Below are 19,383 nucleotides of genomic sequence, written 5' to 3' on the forward strand. Positions count from 1 at the left end.
AGAGTTCCCCAGTTTCTCAGCTAGAAGCTCCAGATTTTGAAGGCGTAAAATCCTCTAAATAAGGAAAGCAAGGTACTACTATTCAACAGTCACTAAAAGGTCACTGGCCCACCTTCTCAAATCACTGTTTGGGGCCCACCTGAGATTAATTTAGCATTAATCTCTCACGGGAGAGGCAAAAACATTTTATTTTAGACTTGACAGTTTCTAGTTACAAAAGTTTCTTCTAGCAGTCATAGCAAAGCCATTAATTACATATAATTTGCTCCCAGAATTTAAGTGTCTTGTGGTAAAATCACAAATGCCATAAAGCCTTGAAAGTTGTGTATTAATACAACCTATTCTTATGATCCAGCAGGCAAATTTAGATTGACATGCTTAGAGTTAGAGAAGTCCTGCCTTTCTGCCTCCCTTCCTTCCTCCCTTCCACAAACATTGTATAACCGCACCACTACTATGACCATCAGTCCTCACTCTAGGAGTTAAGAGTCTAGTAGGAGAGACAGATACACAAACAGATTTACTTTACAGTTATTGCATGACATTCTCATTGAGATATGAAAGGATATTGTAAAAGCACAAAGGAGGGAAGTATCTAAAGCAGCCTTGATAGGACATCCTGAAAGATAGAGAGCACTTTCCCAGGGACAGGGGTGAAGACAAAAAGAAAGACTACTTAAGGCAGAGGTTGCTGCCCTGCGTATGAAACCAGGGCAAGAACCATCATGGTGTGTTTGGAAAACGTCAAGCAGTTTGATGTTAGAGAAACATAATGTACCAGGTAGAAATCAATGCAAACCAAAGCCAGAATAAGCAGGCACAAGAACAAGAAGGACCTTGGATAACATAAGCCTGAAAAGTATCATGTAAATGATAGTGATCTACTAGAAGATTCTAGTATAAGGGTGGACACTGGGAGACCCATAGAATGGTTTGATGATGATTTTTCCAAATAGTCCAGTGAATAAGAGGTGATAAGGGCAGGAAATAGGGTGAGGATTATAGCAATGGAGGGGGAAAACAGATTCAAGAGATACTTAAGAGATAAAATTGGCAGTATTTGGGGATTTAGTGCACATGGGTTCAGAAAAGGGGGAATTATTAAGGAAAACTCCTGTCCTGGTATCAAGCTTAGTGACGATGATGACTGATATGGACAACATGGTAAGAAGAAGACAGGAGGAACTCAACTTGGCCATCAGTTTAGAAATTTGAGATGACCAACCTCCCTTGGTCTATGCAAGTGTAGATAACCATAAAACAGTTGGAAATACTAGTAGAGGATTGGGCTAGATATAGATACAGGAAATACTTGGTAGAGGATTAGGCTAGATATAGATATAGGAATGATGGATATTTTTGATAATGGTTGAAACTATGGTAATAGATGAATTTAATTAAGGGGAACATGTGGAATAAAAAGAACAGAAATCTAAGAATAGAAGCCGGGTACAACACCACTATTTAACAAATATTTCTTGAGTATCTATGCTAAATATGGGAGGAATGTCTATGCTAAATATAAAGTGCCTTGACCTCAAGCACTTAACAACCCAGTTAAAGATGAAACCAAGGGTGCCTGGGTGGCTCAGTCAGTTAAGCGTCAGATTCTTGGTTTTGGCTCAGGTCATGATCTCATGGGTTCATGAGTTCGAGCCCTTGCATCAGTCTCCACATGCTGACAGTGCACAGCCTGCTTGGGATTCTCTCTCTTTCCCTCTCTGTCTGCCCCTCCCATTCTCTCTCTCTCTCTCTCTCCCTCAAGATAAATAAATAAATTTTAAAAAATGATACTGAATTTCAAACTGTTCCTCAAAGTATCAAGATTCTGTGGAGCTACCATCCCTGCAGGCTACTGCATGGGGCAAGGAAAAGGCAGAGCAGCCCTCTCACTCATACTAGAACATGCTTCCCTAGAAACATGTTCAACTTCTCTATGTATGTGTGTGTGCACACGTGTGTGTGTATTTTTTTCTCAATGTTAGGTTGGCTTGGGTGGTGGTGGGTGAAGAGAACCCTACTGTTAAAAAAGAAAGTTGGCAATCACCTCTGTAAAGAACTGATTTAAATGTAATCAAAACCCAAAATATGTGAAATGAATATATGGTTCAAATGCTACTTTTGATGGAAAGGAAGGGATGTTATCAATGTTAAAAGATAGATGATTTATGGCTGCTGTTCAGTTCTATTTCATTCACTTCAGCATCATTAAATCATCACATATTGCTAAGTATGAAATAATATATGGGAAGGTGGAAGGCATATTTGTTAGGACATGCCTGCCAGATGAGGTATTGGGTACATGAGACGGGGCCAAATAATGTTGATTCTTAAATATTACACTATTGAATTTGGATATGATCAGATGAACAATTAGAAGCCATTGTTCTCCAGTGGGCTTCTGCCTTATGTCTGTTTTACAACGATCGGTTTAACCTTTTCACTCATCACATATGACACATGAGGTAAATTGACAGTTACCATTCCTCAATGATGAAATTTCCAGAAATTAAAACTTCTTCTGGAATGTTAGTCAATGTTTCTATTGAAAACCTGAGTAAAGGATAAACTGCATGTGCAGCTGATAGCTTCTGTCTCCTCTCCATCCCACTCCAGTAATTAACCAATAAGATGTATATCAGGTTTACAATTTATCAGTAGAGGAAATAAATCCCTGGAAATTGAACACTTAATCAGTGTTTTTAATTTTAACCATTCTGATAGGTATAAGGTAAAATCTCATTGTAGTTTTGATTTGTATTTCCCTGATGATGAGTGATGTTGAACATATTTTCATGTGTCTGTTAACCATCTGGATGTCTTCTTTGGAGAAATGTCTGTTCATGTCTTTTGCCCATTTTTAAATTGGATTATTTGGGGGTTTTTTTGGTGCTGAGTTGTGTAAGTTCCTTATATGTTTTGGATCCTAACCCTTTATTGGATCTGTCATTTGCAAATATCTTCTCTCATTCCATACATTGTCTTTTAGCTTTATAGTTCTTTGATAAGAACGGATTAATAAAGTTTTCATACATCGAAAGTGAAAGATGAAGTAGTTATTGACAAGTTTTTACTTTTGTGTATTAAAATAAGTTATAATTGGTCCCTTGAAAAATAAAATAAATGTGCTTATTCATTATTATTATTATTATTATCATGAAAGCTTCTAGGTTTCCCTCCATTTGTGCAAAACCTGTATTCTAGTCAACTTGGTTGTGAAACAAAATTTCATAGATCAGACATTGCAGCAGGTGTAGAGGGAGAACTTGAAGGGGGCCATGAGGACTAGGGTGGGAGGAAAATCTGCTTCCAGCAGCTGAAAAGGGAGACAACTTTTACTTGCTTGAATTTGATAAGGTTAGAACAAATAACTTTTATATGAATCTCTGCCAAGTCAAATATCCAGGTAAGGCATACAACATTTGTTGCTGATTTGTCAATTCTTTAAGTTTAATAATTCACACTAGGCTAAGGGAAGACAAGTTATGAATTTTAGAAGACTATTAGTGGCCCAGAATATAGTCGTTTGTAGTAGTCTATCTGAGCCCAAGAATCAAGGCATTTAATATAGTGTTTGGGCATAAAAATGTACATTGCCTAGACATTGCTGCTCCCAGCCATATGATGTAATCGACATACTGGGAGTATTCTGTAACCTAGAAACAATAAGACCCTGGATAAAATATAGTTTTATGCATTTCTTGGATCACAGAAAGTAAAGGCAGATTCAAAGAACCATCTCAGATCCCCAAATTGAAAGAAATAAACCACCAACTAAAACAAGAGCTGGTATTGGGTTGCCTGGGTGGTTCAGTCAGTTAAGTGTCTGACTTCGGCTCAGGTCATGATTTCACGGTTTGTGCGTTCAAGCCCTGCATCAGGCTCTCTGCTGTCAGCACAGAGCCTGCTTCATATCCTCTGTCTCCCTGTCTCTCTACCCCTTCCCCGCTGGTTCTCTTTCTCAAAAATAAATAAATAAACTTAAAATAAGTAAATAAAAATAAATCAAGAGCTGGGAGTGAGAGCCAGAAGAAAGCCAGACATATGGAAATTGCTCTGTGTGAAAATACCTATAGTAGTTCTGCTTTCAGTTCACTAAGACTTGGAATAGCAGTAATATTGGGGACACAGAAAGTGGGGATCTGAAGCCGACATTAAAGCAGGACACTTGAAGAGACCAAGGTGGTCCCAGATTAGTAGCATCATTCTTCCCCAGGAAAAGCAGACAAGAATACCCTTTGGAAAAACAACAACAACAACAACAACAATTTAGCCCTGCAATTATACATGTTATAGACAAGCATGTATGAGTTCACAGTAATCAAAGATCATCAAGCACTTGACAAAACAAGATACCATAAGCAAGAGTCAGCAGCAACAATAACACACAGATTTATATTCCCAAGGACTTCAGATATTCAGAATACCTATGTACGAAGTGTTTTTAAAAATTAAGTATATATCACAAAGATGAACAAGCAGTAAGAGACTATTAAGAGTTACCAGGAAATTTTGAAAAATAATTATATGCAAGTTTAAAAAATGAGCAATATATTTGTTGAAATAAGAAATACAGTGAATTGTTAAAAACATCTCAGAACACAGGTGAAGAGAAAATTGCTGAACTAGAAGAAAAATCAAGAAGAATTATCTACAATGGAGACTGAAATACAAGGAGTTGGAATATAAAAAATAAGAGATATGGAGTACAGAATGAGAACACTTATATCTGATTAGAGCCCCAGAAGACGAGAATAGAGGCAATTGAGGAGAGGTGCTATTTATAGATGTAGTCACTGAGAAGTTTCCAGAACTGATGAAGTACACAAATCTTCAAATTCAGGAAGCACAATATATACCAAACAGGATGAGACAGGTAGAGAGATAAAGAAATAGACTGAAAGATAGAGATAGGGAGAAAGAATCCTAGCCTACACACATGTAGTGAAACTTTAGAACACTATCAACAATAAAAAAAATCTTAAAAGCAAAAAGGCATATCATTTACAAAGTAGCTAAGTTAGACTGATAACAGGCTACTTATTAATCACAATGGAATGCAAAATTTAATGGTAATGTAGGAAGAAATTCACAAATTTAACATTTTAGAAGATTTCAAAACACCTCCCCAAATTATGGATCCTTAAAGCAGATAAAAAATTACAAAGCTATAGAACATTTGAATAACCTAATTAACAAGCTTGATACAATGAATATTTATGGAACATTGTACCCAGCAAGTAGAGAACACACATTCTTCTCAGGCATACATGGAACATATGTAAAAACTGACCATATATTGTGCCCTAAAGCAAATTATAACAGAATTCAAAGAAATTCATATCCACAGAACATGTTCTCTAGCCAGAGTGAAATTTAGTTAGAAGCCAATAACAAAAAAATAATTTTGTAATCCTCATACAGACATTAAAAACACATTAAAAAAAGAAATCACAATGTAAACATTAGAAGTAAATGATAATGAGAATTCTATACATCAAAACTGTGAGATGTAGTGAAAGATATACATAGAAGAAATTCTATAGTATTCAATGCTTATAATAAAAAATGAGAGACTGAACATTAATCATATAGGCATTCACCTTAAGAAGTTAGAAAAAGAAAAATAGAATAAATGCAAAAGTTTGAAGAAAATAAAAGTAGGATCAGAAATTAATGAAATACAACATAAACAGTCAGTGGAGAGCATCATTAAAATCAAAAGTTGGTTCTTTGAAAAGAATAATAAAACTGAAAAGCCTCTGGCAAGAAGAAAAGGTCACAAATAATCAATATGAGTAAAAAGAGGATATAACTACAGATACACTAGATATTAAAAATACAATAATAGGATGTTATAAGCAACTTTATGCCAATAAATATTGATCCAAATAAAATGGTCAAATTCCTAGAAGACTAATTATTTTAAAAATGAATTCTGTAGTTAAAATGTTACCAAATTTTCATGAAACAGATTATCCCAATCTGTCTACAAATCCTTTCAGAGAATAGAGAAACTTACCGTATCCCCCTACCCAACTCATTCTATGAGATCAGGATAACCTTTAGGAGAGAAAAAAAAAAAAGATAATGGCAATGAGAGAGGAAAATTACTGGATAGTTTCTTTCATGAACATAGATGTAAAGATCCTAAACAAAATATCAGGAAATTAAACCCATCAGGATATAAAAAAAGAAAAATCTCATGACATTTTCAACTGATTCCAGGAATGCAATAGTATTCCTGACATTAGGACATATATAAATGTAATTTACCATAATAATAAATTAAAGGAGAAGAAAAAAATATCTGCTGCCCTCAGTAGAGAGATTTTTGTACAATAGTATGTGGATAACTCCCTGACAATTCATTTGACCTCCATAGAAGTTTTTATATTTTTAGTTTATATTTTTATAAACATTTTTATATTTTAAAGTTTTTTAAGTTTATTTATTTATTTATTTATTTATTTATTTATTTATTTAGAGAGAGAGAGAGAGCACAAGCTGGGGAAGGCCAAAGAGAAGGAGAGACAGAATGCCACACTGTGAGATCATGACCTGAGCCAAGATCAAGAGTAAAATGCTCAACCAACTGCACCACCCAGGTGCCCCAAATTTGAAATGTTTTTAAAGCAACAAGGAATAAACTTTATTTCTCAAATTTCTGTTTGGTTACTCTCTGTTAGCATGTAAATATTACTAATTTTATCTTATTTGAAAATAAAACTTAAAATTTCCAGATTACAAAATAATATATCTTTATTAAAGAAAGTAGGAAAATACTGAAAAGCATGAACAAGAAAAATGTGATCACTCATAATTCCACAATCCCCACCATTTTAGCATATATCCTTCCAATAGTTTTTGTGTATGTGTGTGCATTTGTAACTTACATGTATGTGATCTTACTGTACATACTACTTTGTTGTAACTTCTTATTTTCATTTACCAAAATTATGAATATTTTTCATATCATATCCCTAATGACTTTATATATAGTCTTGTAATGGCTATCTTATATCAAATGGTTATACCATAATGTATTCATGTACTCTCCTATGTGTATACATTTTAGGTTGTTTCCAATATAAATTCTTATGGATAATGCTCTGATTAACGTTCTTTATAGCTGAGGCTTTATACTTATCTATAATTTTCCCTAGGATACATAACTGCAAGTAAAATTGCTAAGTCAAAGGATATGCACATTTCTAAAAGCTCAAGAAATTACCAATTTCAGACACATATCCAAGTATGTACATGAAGGTAACATCTCAAGTCAGGTTTGGGAGACAGTTGACTAATAAGTTTGAAAAAGTCTAATCTGTATTGCATACAATGCACCAGAATATATATGTGCCAGGTATAGTAAAGTTTTAAATGGAAGAGAGAAACACTGCCAAAATCCTAAAAGAGAATGTAGAGAAATATTCTCATAAGTATAAAAAGTAGAGGGTAAATACTGTTATAAAGATCTGAAAGCATAAAGGAAAATATTGATACATTTGAACACTTTCTAAACTTTTTGTGTCAAAAATATATCATGAAAAAGTTAGTAGACAAATGCCACGTACCAGAAAACATTTACATGTGCACAAGAAAAGCTTAATTTATCACTACGTAATGAGTTAAAGACTACCTATTGTTTATATGTAAGTGCATGTATGTATGTGTGTGTGTGTATAAATATAAACATACACACACATACTTGCTTGTGTCTTTTTCAATAAAGAGAAGTCAGATCTTTCTTGGGAGCTGGAAAAGAGATTTTTTGAGACCAAAATGAAAATTACAAAAGGTTTTTTTACTCTGACGTTCTGGTGAAGTGAGGCATAGGCATTTCACCCTGCTATACTTGAAGCCCAGATAGAGGGCATATTCCTTTCATCATTGCTTCTTCATTGCTCCAGTATTGAGCTAAGGGCAAATATAAGTGAGCCATGAAAATCTGGGAGTGACTATTTAAATGCTGATAATCTATTCCAAGCTAAGATGAGCAATGAGACAGTACCACCTGTATATAATTTGTATGGCCAAAGTCTTTATACACTGTAAAAGAGAAGTCTTATATTTTAAGGCACTCTGAAGGAGAAAGGAGAGGGAAGAGAAGAGAAGAGAAGAGAAGAGAAGAGGAGGGAAGAGAAGAGAAGAGAAGAGAAGAGAAGAGAAGAGAAGAGAAGAGAAGAGAAGAGAGCAAAGAGAAGAGAAGAAGCAAGCTGAACTAAACTACAAACCTAGAGCCTTTTTCCTAGCAATAGTAACAGCAAAATATAGAAACCATTTCTTACAAAAATGTCTTAAACATGTTTTCCTAGCACATACTAATCTCTACTAACCTTCACCTCATAATAAAGGAGGCTTAGTGTTGGTCTTCAGAAAAGAAATGTTTTATTGGCAGCCATGTAGTCTGGATAGAATGTCTTATAGAAATCTTAAAGCATGTCTTGACTGGTAGTAATGATGACAAAGACAGAATAGCTTTCAGGCACTGAAAATAAACTCCCTGAAATTAGCCATCTCCATTATCTTCTTCAATGTAAAACTGACTATCCATACCTTCCAACTCACTGTGACCTCTCTGTTTGACAAGTAGGAAAACAGAGTGGGCTGGGAAGTCTCGAAGCTTCTCTATTGTCTGGGTTTATGTACTTGGATGGACTCTTCCACAATCCTTTTTCATTATCAAACTTTCAAGATGGTTAATAATGAAAGATGCTAGGGTGAATCATTGGGCTATTCAATGATTATTAAAATCTTCTGCCTCCCCTGGGTGTCTCATCTTCTATCCAGCCCTAGCATTTTGTGTGTTGAAAAGAACATTGCCTGAAGGGGAAACACTTGGACAAACAGTATGCTTGGAAACAAGCCAACTAAAAACTTTGAGGCATGTTCCTGACCCAAATAGGAACATATCCTGTTGTCTTTTTGCCCCAGTTTTGCTTGATTTGTAATATCCAAAGAGTTGGAATTTTGAATAAATTCCAGTCTAATTTTTACCAACCTAGAATGTAAATGTAATTCAGCAATTTACAAATTAGACAGGTCTGGTGCTTCTGAAAGGCACAAAACAGAGCATCTTAGATACTATTTAAAACCGTCAACCAAGGCAGAATCTAGCATAGTACATTGAACCAAGTAGGCATTTAGTAAACGTTTGCTGTATCAAACTTAATAAATTAGTAAAACAGTATTTTCTCTTAGTGTCTTGCTAAAAACTCTTCAGTTGTTTCCTATTAATAAGAAAGCCAAGTTCAAAATCATCTTCCCATTCCAAACCTAGCTGTAGTCACCAGCTTTATTTCATACTACCTACTGGCCTCCTTTGCCTTGGCCAAATGGGTACAAAGTCTTTCAAGCCCTTGACTGGCCATACTACAACTTGCCCAAACACTTTACATCCTTCCATTTACAGCATGGATTCCACATCCTCTACTTATTCTGCCCTGATACTCTAGTTCCAAAGTACTTATTCCCACTTTTTTCTTTTGCCTTTCCCTCTCATTTGACTCTTATTGTGGATACTTATTGGTTTCTTCAAATTTCAGGTTTTCCAGGTTTTTTTCCCCTCTGCCAGATTATTAACTCTTAGATATGAGGACTCCTATCTCAATTCTTTTTATATATCCTACCTCTTTTTTCTGGGTTCTTAACCTAGGGAGGGGACCCCACTAAGGGCCTGTGGATAGAACTATATTTCAGTGTGATAGATGTCTTTGTAATGGTACATCTTATTTATTTTTTAACTTTTTCATTGAAGTCGAACATAACATCCATAAAAAAACACACAAACCACAAATGTACAGCTCAGTAAATTTTTACAAGGTGAACATAACTGTATAATTAGCATCCAGAAGAAACAAAAGTCTTGCCTGCACTCCAGAAGGGCCCCTCATGCTTCCTTCCAATAGGTACCCCCCCCAAGGGTAACACTTATCCTCATTTTTGACACCATAGATCAATTTTGCCTGTTTTTGAAGTTTAAATGATAGGAATTGCTGTTAATCTTAGTTTAGGCACTTAAAAACATAATTCTGAGAAGGTATCCAAAACCTTTGCCAGACTGCAAAAAGAGTCTGTGTTGTGTGCACACATGTGCACATGCAACACACACACACACACACACACACACACACACACACACACACCACAATTACAAGAACCCCTGGACAATTTCTTAGACCTTCCTAGCTCTAGGATTTCTAAGAGTCTGATCTTTACATAAAATGAGGGAAAATTTACAGAACTAATTGCAAAAGCAAAGTGACTCAGAATCTGATAATGCCTAAAATAGATGGGCAGTGCCTAAGGTTTGAAAAGATTGATTCATTGTTAAGTCAGTTCTTGCTGCGAGGGCAGGGTGGGGAGAGTACTTTTTGACTGAGCAAAGATGAGCTTTATTTAACTATTTTATCATAGATTGCTTGCGGCTTTGTGTGTTTTTCTCTTTCAAAATAATTTTCAGAAGTCACCCATTTTATAGATATTTCATCTAGCACAGGGTCTTGCAATGCATAAAGAGCTCAATAAATATCTGATTATTCATTTTGTGCTTCAGGTGGCCATCTTGAAACAAAATATCAGTGAATTAAACCTTTCAAAAAGGTAAACTTGTCTAATTTGCAGGGTTTTGTTAAAAACAAACTGGAATAGAATTTGTTTGCTTGGTGTCAATTGTAGGGAAATAGGTTTGCACTGAGGACGAACACTACATGGACCTCTGAGTACAAGCAGAGACTAATTTACTTGTTCAAGAAAAGCTGCAAACGAGCATCAGTTCCCTGCAATGTCTTTGGAACATAAATACATCACTATGCCTATCCATGTATTTTGCGTAGGGAGTTAGATGGCTCCTATCTGCATGTTCTTTTTGCCTAGCATTTTTCTTATCTTGAATATCTTCCACATAGTCAATATCATTTTTGGAGTGTTTAGTATTCACACAGAACTGCATTTAGAGGCTGTGGCTGATGAAGCAAATAGAGTATGCTGACCCCAATCATCCCGTAATTTAATAACTAGTTTGAGAAACAAGATATAATAACAAAAGAGCTAAAGAAAAGTATAAGGCTGACTATATTCAAATAACAACAATAAATGACAAAATTACTGAATGTTTAGTGATTAACATCTATTGGGGTGGTTGCAAGACCTCAAAGAAGAGATCATCACCACTGTGGCTGATTCAGACCTTCTGTATAGGAGAGGCTCAGGTGGTAGCAATCTGATTAGAAGGGAGGGCTGAAGGGCTTGTCTTGAAGCTGCATTTACATTACCAAACACATTATTCTTATGTGGATTATGTGTTTATTTGTGGTAGTCCTTGAAGAATAGATGGGGTCTGGCTTAGTGAAGGAGAGAGGCTCTTCTTGGGTTGAGGATTCAGAATCTGCTGTGTGTATAACTGCCTTTGTGGAAAATGTAATGTGGAAGACAAGGTTTCTATTTTCAAGAAAGTTGTATGTAAGAGGTATGATATACATACATAGAAAGTCATTACAGATGGAAAGCATTTTAAAATAAATGCCAAGTTCAGACAATAAGTGATCAGAAGAGAAAGCATTCAACATTTGCCTTGGTGGTCAAGGAAGTCTTCCTGGATCCAGTGGAACATGAGGTAGGCCTTGAAATAGACATGGAAATTGGATAGGCAGAACGAAGATGGAGCCCAGGCTGAATTATGTTGATTGTCTAGTCTCTGACTTCTCAGTCAGCATTGAACACTCTTCCTGTGACTCATCTTCTGCAAGACATCATTTTAAAGATCTTAAGCAAATAGTGCCTTGAATTGTTTTTGAATGATAAGCTTTATTTCCCCCAACCAGCCTGTTGAATGATTATTTAGCCTTGGGAGGTAGTTCTGGATCATACCTTTCTGTCCTGAAAGAGTTAACAGGACACTCCTATAGGTATCTCACTGCTAGGAGTTCAGGCACTGGGCCACAGACTTTAGATAAGAGAAATGCCTTCGTGCTGGAGTGCACTTAATAAGAGGGAGCATCTCTGTCCCGACACATTTGATGAATTCACTCAATTTGAGAAAACCCAAGCCAGGGCACAGACGTTAAGATGAGTAAAGAAAAGCTCTGTTCACCTTCTTCATTCCAAGGTTGTGAATTCATTCTTGGGAGGCCTTGAGAAGGGAGGGTGGAGAGAGTAGGAGGAGGAGTAGAGGTGGGGGATACAGAGTTTCTGACCTGAATTCCACATCAGAGGAATGTGTGAACAGTGAGAGCACAGGTACAGGCTAGTGCTTTCACATACCTGGGGAAAGCAGTTTTTATCCAACTCCCATTACTCCATAAACAGTTGACAGTTTGCTCTCAAGAATTAATATCATTTGCTGTGTTTCCCCCAGAGTTTGGAGAATGAGAGAGGGGTGCTATGAAAAGGGAGGACAGAGAAATAACATTTTAAAACAGTTATGTCTAGAATGACAATGTGAATGGTTTAATGCGAGTTAAAGCAGTCTTGGATCAGTCATGTTTTAAAGGGGGAATATAAGGAACACAACTAGTGTTTGTTCTGATTTATCATAAAACTACAAGATGGTTAACAGGGATGTAAAATGAGGTCAGCCTCTCTTATTATGAAATCCTTTAAAAAAAGCTAGATTGATATATTTTGAACTGTTTTAGTGAGTGACTCTTGGGCCAGGAGTTGGGTTCAGAAAATGTGAAGTGTCTGCTGGCATAAGCATAGTACATTTGTTCAAATTGCCATGCAAACTGTAAGGGTAAATGTAAAATAGAGTTCAAGGCACATAAAAAGGTAAATTAAATGCACAAAGTGCTTAAGCAGACTGACAGGATAAACCAAAGAAGTCAAGTCACTTCTATCAGATATAATGCTTTCTAGATATCAGGTTAAAGAAAAATATGAGATACCTATAGTTGTAGTATCTGCTGATTGTGATTTTTCCTCCCACAGTATTTTTCTTTGTGAATGAATACTATCAGGGGGGCTTCTGCTCCTCACCTTAAGATTGATTCTTTTAGCTGAGGGAGCACATTTCATACTGCAGGCAGGATCTGCCATCATGGAGAATAGTCTCCCTCAACCCCCAAATAGATGTTCTTATTTTATTTTATTTTATTTTATTTTATTTTATTTTATTTTTTATTTTATTTTTGTTTTTTTTTGTTTTGTTTTACTTTGTTTTATTTATTTTATTTTACTTTACATTATTTTTAGAGAGAGAGAGAGAGAGCAAGAGTGGGGGAGGGGGCAGAAAGAGAGAGAGAGAGAGAGAGAGAGAGAGAGAGAGAGAGAATCCTAAGCAAGCTCCACACTTTGTGCAGAGCCCGATGTGGGGCTCAATCCCATAACCCTGGGATCATGACCTGAGCCGAAATCAAGAGTCAGATGCTCAACTGATTGAGCCACCCAGGTGCCCCTTTTCCCATTTTAAACTGTGAGTCAAAATCTGATGTTCCAGAAGTAGCATGTGGAAGGCCATAAAGTAGTAACATGTGGTTAGCATTTGATGAAAGAGCTGTTTATAAACTTCACTAGTAAAGGGTATTCTTGTCCTTATTGTTTTCTGTAATACATGAAGAGGCAAAGACAAACAATGGTAAATTGGATTCTGTTGGGGTGGGATGGTGATAATATAAAAACGAACTTCAATAATATACATAAATATAGTTTTCTTTTTTAAATATTTTTAAACATTTATTTTTGAGAGCCAGAGAGAGACAGAGCGTGAGCGGGGGGCAGGGGGGAGCAGAGAGAGAGGGAGACACAGAATCCGAAGCAGGCTCCAGGCTCTGAGCTGTCAGCACAGAGCCGGATGTGGGGCTTGAAATCACAGACCATGAGATCATGACCTGAGCCGAAGTCGGTTGCTTAACCAACTGAGCCGCCCAGGCCCCCTGCATAAATATAGTTTTGTAAAGAAGGTGGTGTCTAGCAACATAGAACCCCAGAACCTGTATTCATATATGGATCATTTTTAGTGTCAATTTTTTATTGAGGAGTAATACACATTCAATAATGTATAAAAACCTTAACTGTTCAGTTCAATATAGAAAAACAACCACCTAGATGAAGATATAGAACATTTCTAGAATTGCACAAGACTCATTTCTATTTAACATCTATTACCATAAATTATTTTTGACTGTTCTTAAACTTTATAAAAATGGAATCATAGTCTAGCTTTTTTGTCTCATCAGGTCTGTGAGATTTATTCATATTGTTGCAAGTAGAATTTACTATTAATTTTAATGGAAATCAACCAGTGAATAATTCAGTGATTTTACAAGTAGATAATGAATACCTTATATGCTCCAGGCATTGTGCTAGGTGCTAGAAATCCATAACCCAGATGTATGTGGCCCCTGCCTTCAAGGAGCTCACAGTTTTAGTAGGTAAGATGGACAGGTTAAAAATGATGATATAGGGGCGCCTGGGTGGCTCAGTCGGTTAAGCGTCCGACTTCAGCTCAGGTCACGATCTCGCGGTCCGTGAGTTCGGGCCCCGCGTCGGCTCTGTGCTGACCGCTCAGATCCTGGAGCCTGTTTCAGATTCTGTCTCCCTCTCTCTCTGACCCTCCCCGTTCATGCTCTGTCTCTCTCTGTCTCAAAAATAAATAAACGTTAAAAAAAATTAAAAAAAAATGATGATATAGCCACACTGGCTTCCTTGCAATTACTATTTGCAAGGGAGACTTTTTCCATCCTTTTACTTTCAACGTACCTATGTCTTTATAGTTACTTAGTAACAGCTTTATTGAGGCTTAATTCATCTAACAGCATTCTATTCACTTATTTAAAGTGTACAATTCAATGATATTTCGTATATTTACAAATACATACAACCATCACCATGGTCAAGTTTGAACCAATTTCACTGTCTCAAAAAGAAATCCTATACCCATTAGGAATGACCCCCCCCCCCCCCCATAACCTCATCTGCCCAGATCCTAAGCAACTCCTAATTTACATTCTGTCTCTAGAAATTTGCCTATTCTTGGGGCGCCTGGGTGGCTCAGTCAGTTGAGCGTCCGACTTCGGCCCAGGTCATGGTCTCACAGTCTGTGGGTTCGAGCCCTGGGTCGGGCTCTGTGCTGACAGCTCAGAGCCTGGAGCCTGTTTCGGGTTCTGCGTCTCCCTCTTTCTCTGACCCTCCCCTGTTCATGCTCTCTCTCTGTCTCAAAAATAAATAAACATTTAAAAAATTAAAAAAAAAAAAGAAATTTGCCTATTCTTGACATTTCATATAAATGGAATCATACAGTATGTGGTGTTTTTAACTGGGTTCTTTAATTTAGCATAAATATTTTCAAGGTTCATTAATTTGTACATGAATTAGTACTTCATTCTTTTCTATGGTTGAATAACATTTCATCATGTGAATAAACCACATATTATTCATCCATTCATCAGTTTAAAGACATTTGGATTTTTTCCACTTTTTGGCTATTATGAACAATGTTGCTATGGACATTCACATATGTTTACCTATGTCTTGAGGATATACATAGGAGTGGAATTGATGGGTCGAATGATATCTATATTAACTTTTTAAGGAACCATTTAGACTGTTTTCCAAAACGGCTACACCATTTTATATTACCACCAGCAGTGTATGAAGGTTTCAGTTCTCACATCCTTGTCAGCACTTGTTATTGGCGTTTCGATTATAGCCGTTCTAGGGGGTATGAGGTAGTATCTCATTGTGGTTTTGATTTACATTTCCCTAATAGCTAATGATGTTTAGCATCTTTCCATGTGCTTATTGGCCATTTATACATTTCCTCTGGAGAAATGCCTATTCAGCTCATTTGTCCATTTTTAAAGTTTATTTATTTTGAGAAAAAGAGAGAGAGAGAGAGTGTGTGTGTGTGTGAGAGAGAGAGAGAGAGAGAGCAGAGAAGGGGCAGAGAGAGAAGGAAAGAGAGAATCCCAAGTGGGATCCACACTGTCAGGGTGGAGCCCAATGCAGGACACCAGTCCACACACCACAAGATCATGACCTGAGTCGAAATCAAGAGTCAGATACTCAACCAACTAAGTCACCCAGGTGCCCCTCATTTGTCCATTTTTAATTGGGTTGTTTTCCTATTACTAAGTTGTAAGAGTACTTTACGTGTGCTAAATATAAGGACCTTTGATATATGATTTGCAAATATTTTCTCCCATTACCTGGGCTGTCTTTTCAATTTCTTGATGATGTCCTTTGAGGCACTAAAGTTTTTAATTTTAACAAAGTCCACTATATTTTTCCCCTTATTGCTCATTCTTTTGGAGTCATATTTAAAGATCCATTGCCAGATCTGAAGATTTATCTCTGCTTTCTTCTAAGAGCCTTACAGTGTTAGCTCTTACGTTTAGGACTTTGATCCATTTACAGGTAAATTTTGTATATGGTGTGAAGTAAGGAGCCAACTTCATTCTTTTGCATGTGGATACCCAGTTGTCACAGCATCATTTGTTGAAAAGGCTTCCTTCCACATTGGTGATCCTGAAATCCTGTCAAAAATAAATTGACTCAGATGAATGGGTTTATTTCTGTAGTCTCAATTCTATTCCATTGATCTATATGTCTATCCTTACACCAATACTACACTGTCCGGATTACTGTTGTTTTGTGTTAAGTTTTGAAATCAGGAAGTGTGAATCCTACAACTTTGATCTTATTTTTCAAAACCGATTTGGCTATTCTGAGATCCTTGCAATTCCATATGGATTTTAGAAGCAGCTTGAAATTTTCTACAAAGAAGCCGGCTGGGATTCTGGTGGGAATTGAATTGAATTTATAGATCAACAGGGGAGTCTCACCATTTTAAAATATTGTCTAATGATCATTGAACATGGATTTTATTTATTTATTTATTTATTTATTTATTTATTTATTTATAAAGTTTATTTTTATTTATTTATTTATTTAGAGAGAGAGAGCAAGCAGGGCAGGGGCAGAGAGAGGGGGAGACAGAACCCAAGCAGGCTCCACCTGGCAGCACAGAGCCTGATGCAGGGCTCCAACCCATGAACTGTGAGATCATGACCTGAGCCAAAATCAAGAGTCAGACACTTAACCGACTGAGTCACCCAGGCACCCCTACTTCCACTTATTTAGGTTTAAATTTTTTTTCAAATATGTTTTACTGATTTCAGAGTATAGATTTTATACATTTTTATTGAATTAATTCCTATGTATTTTATTCTTTTGGTGCTATTATAAATGGAATTGCTTTCTTTTTAATGCTTATTTATTTATTTTGGAGATACCACACATGTGCAAGCATGGGAGGGGCAGAGAGAGAGAGAGAGACAGAGACAGAGAATCCCAAGCAGCTCCACACTGTCAGTGTGGAGCTGGACACAGGGCTAGATCCCATGATCTGTGAAATCATGACCTCAGCTGAAATCAAGAATCAGACACTTAACTGACTGAGCCACCCAGGCCCCTGAATTGTTATCTTAATTTCACTTTCCAATTATTCATTTTCAATGTATAGAAATATAATTGGGGGCACCTGGATGGCTCAGTCAGTTGAGTGTACAACTCTTGATTTTGGCTCAGGTCATGATCCCAGGGTCATAGGATCAAGCCTCATGTTGGTCTCCATGCTCAGTGAGGACCCTGCTTAAGATTCTCTCTCTCCCCCTCTGCCCCTCCCCTTCACTCGTGCACTCTCTCTCTCTAAAATACATACATACATACATACATACATACATACTTAATACATACATAAAATACAAAAAATATAATTGATTTTTGTGTACTGATCTTGTATCCTGCAATGTTGCTGGACTCTTTACTAGTTCTAGTAGTTTCTCTTTTACTAGTTTTAATGGATTTCTTAGATTCTTTATATACATTATTATGTCATTTGTCAATAGTTTTGCTCTTTTATAATATGTATGACTTTGATTTCATTTTCTTGTCTAATTGCTCTGGATACAATTTTCACAGTACACTACTGAATAAAAGTGGTGAGAACGAACATCCTTGTCTTGCTCCTAATCTTAGGAGGAAAACCTTCAGTCTTTTACCGTTAAGTTTGATATTAACTTTAGGCTTATAGTAGATGTCCTTTATCAAATTGAGGAAATTTTCTATTTCCAGTTCATTGAATGTTTTTATCATCAAAGCATGTTGGGTTTTGTCAAATGCCTTTTCTGGGTCTATTGAGATGATCATGTTATACAGTATATTACATTAATTTATTTTCAGTTTTGTTTGCTCTTCCTTTTCTAATTCCTTAAAGTGTAATTTTAGATTATTGATTTGAGATCTTTCTTCTGTCTTAATATAAGCATTTATAGCTATAAATTTCTCTTTAAGCACTGTTTGAGCTGCATCTCATAATTTTTGGTAAGTTTGTCTTTATTTTTATTTATCTCAGAGTATTTTATGATTTTGCTTTTTATTTCTTCTTTGATCCACTGGTTATTTAAGAGAATGGTTCAATTCCACATACTTGTGATTTTCCCAAGTATTTTCCAGCTATTGTTTCTAATTTCATTACATTGTAGTTGCAGAACATGCTTTGTATTATTTCTATCCTTTTAAATGTATTGAGGTTTGTTTCATGTACTAGCATATGGTATGTCCTGGAAAATATTCCATGTGCAATAAAGAGGAATGTATATTTTGCTGTTGTTCAAAGGAATAATCTATAGATGTCTGTTAGGCTTATAGTGTTGTTCAAGTCTGCTGTTTTCTTATTGATCTTCTGCCTACTTGTATCCATTATTGAAAGTGAGGAATTAAAGTCTCCAACTACTTTTAATGAATTGTTTTCTCCCTTCATTTCTGTTGATTTTACTTTATGTATTTTGGTGTTCTGTTAAAATGCATATATGTCTATAATTGTTATATCTTCCTAAATGATTTTAACATTATTAAATGCCCCTCTTATCTCTAGTAACACCATTTTAAAGTCAATTTTATCTGATTTTCTCTTTATTTAAAGTATGGTTTTTTATACTAAAATTATGATTCTATAGTTGAGTCAAATGGATCTTGCTTTTTATCTATTCTGACAATCTATGCCTTTAAATTGCAGTGTTTAGTCCATTTTCTTTGAATGTAATAATTGTTATGGTTGGGTTTAAGTCTGGTTACTTGCTATTTGTTTTCTATTTGCTCTCCCCCTGTTCTTTGTTCCTTTGTTTTTCCATTCCTGTATGCTTCTGAATTAATCACAGATGTTTTTAAATTTTGTTTTGTGTTCCATTTTATCTCCTCACAATATTTTCTTTTTATATATAGCTCTTGGTTATTGTAGTTTTTAAGGGGGAGGTTTCCACAGTGCTTGCGCTGGGAATTACAGTTCATCACAATACACATGTTCATGGGTAGAAAAATATGGAATAATCAAGATTTTCTTTGTACCTGGATCTCAAATACTAAAGTAGAGGTTAACATAAC

The 19,383-nt window shown here is 36.0% G+C and overlaps 1 protein-coding gene across 1 annotated transcript in view; it reads left to right on the top strand.

Moving 5' to 3' along the window:
• Positions 1-1,077: 1,077 nt before the first annotated feature.
• Positions 1,078-19,383, top strand: part of LOC109253654 (collagen alpha-6(IV) chain) — a 249,875-nt gene continuing 231,569 nt past the window's right edge. Inside the window, exon 1 of the mRNA XM_053891342.1 lies at positions 1,078-1,164. Coding sequence (XP_053747317.1) covers positions 1,078-1,164 — 87 coding nt within the window. The remainder of the gene's footprint in view (positions 1,165-19,383) is intronic.

This window comes from Panthera pardus, unplaced genomic scaffold (assembly GCF_024362965.1).
Source record: "Panthera pardus isolate Hobbes unplaced genomic scaffold, ASM2436296v1 HiC_scaffold_27, whole genome shotgun sequence".
Lineage (NCBI taxonomy): Eukaryota > Metazoa > Chordata > Mammalia > Carnivora > Felidae > Panthera > Panthera pardus.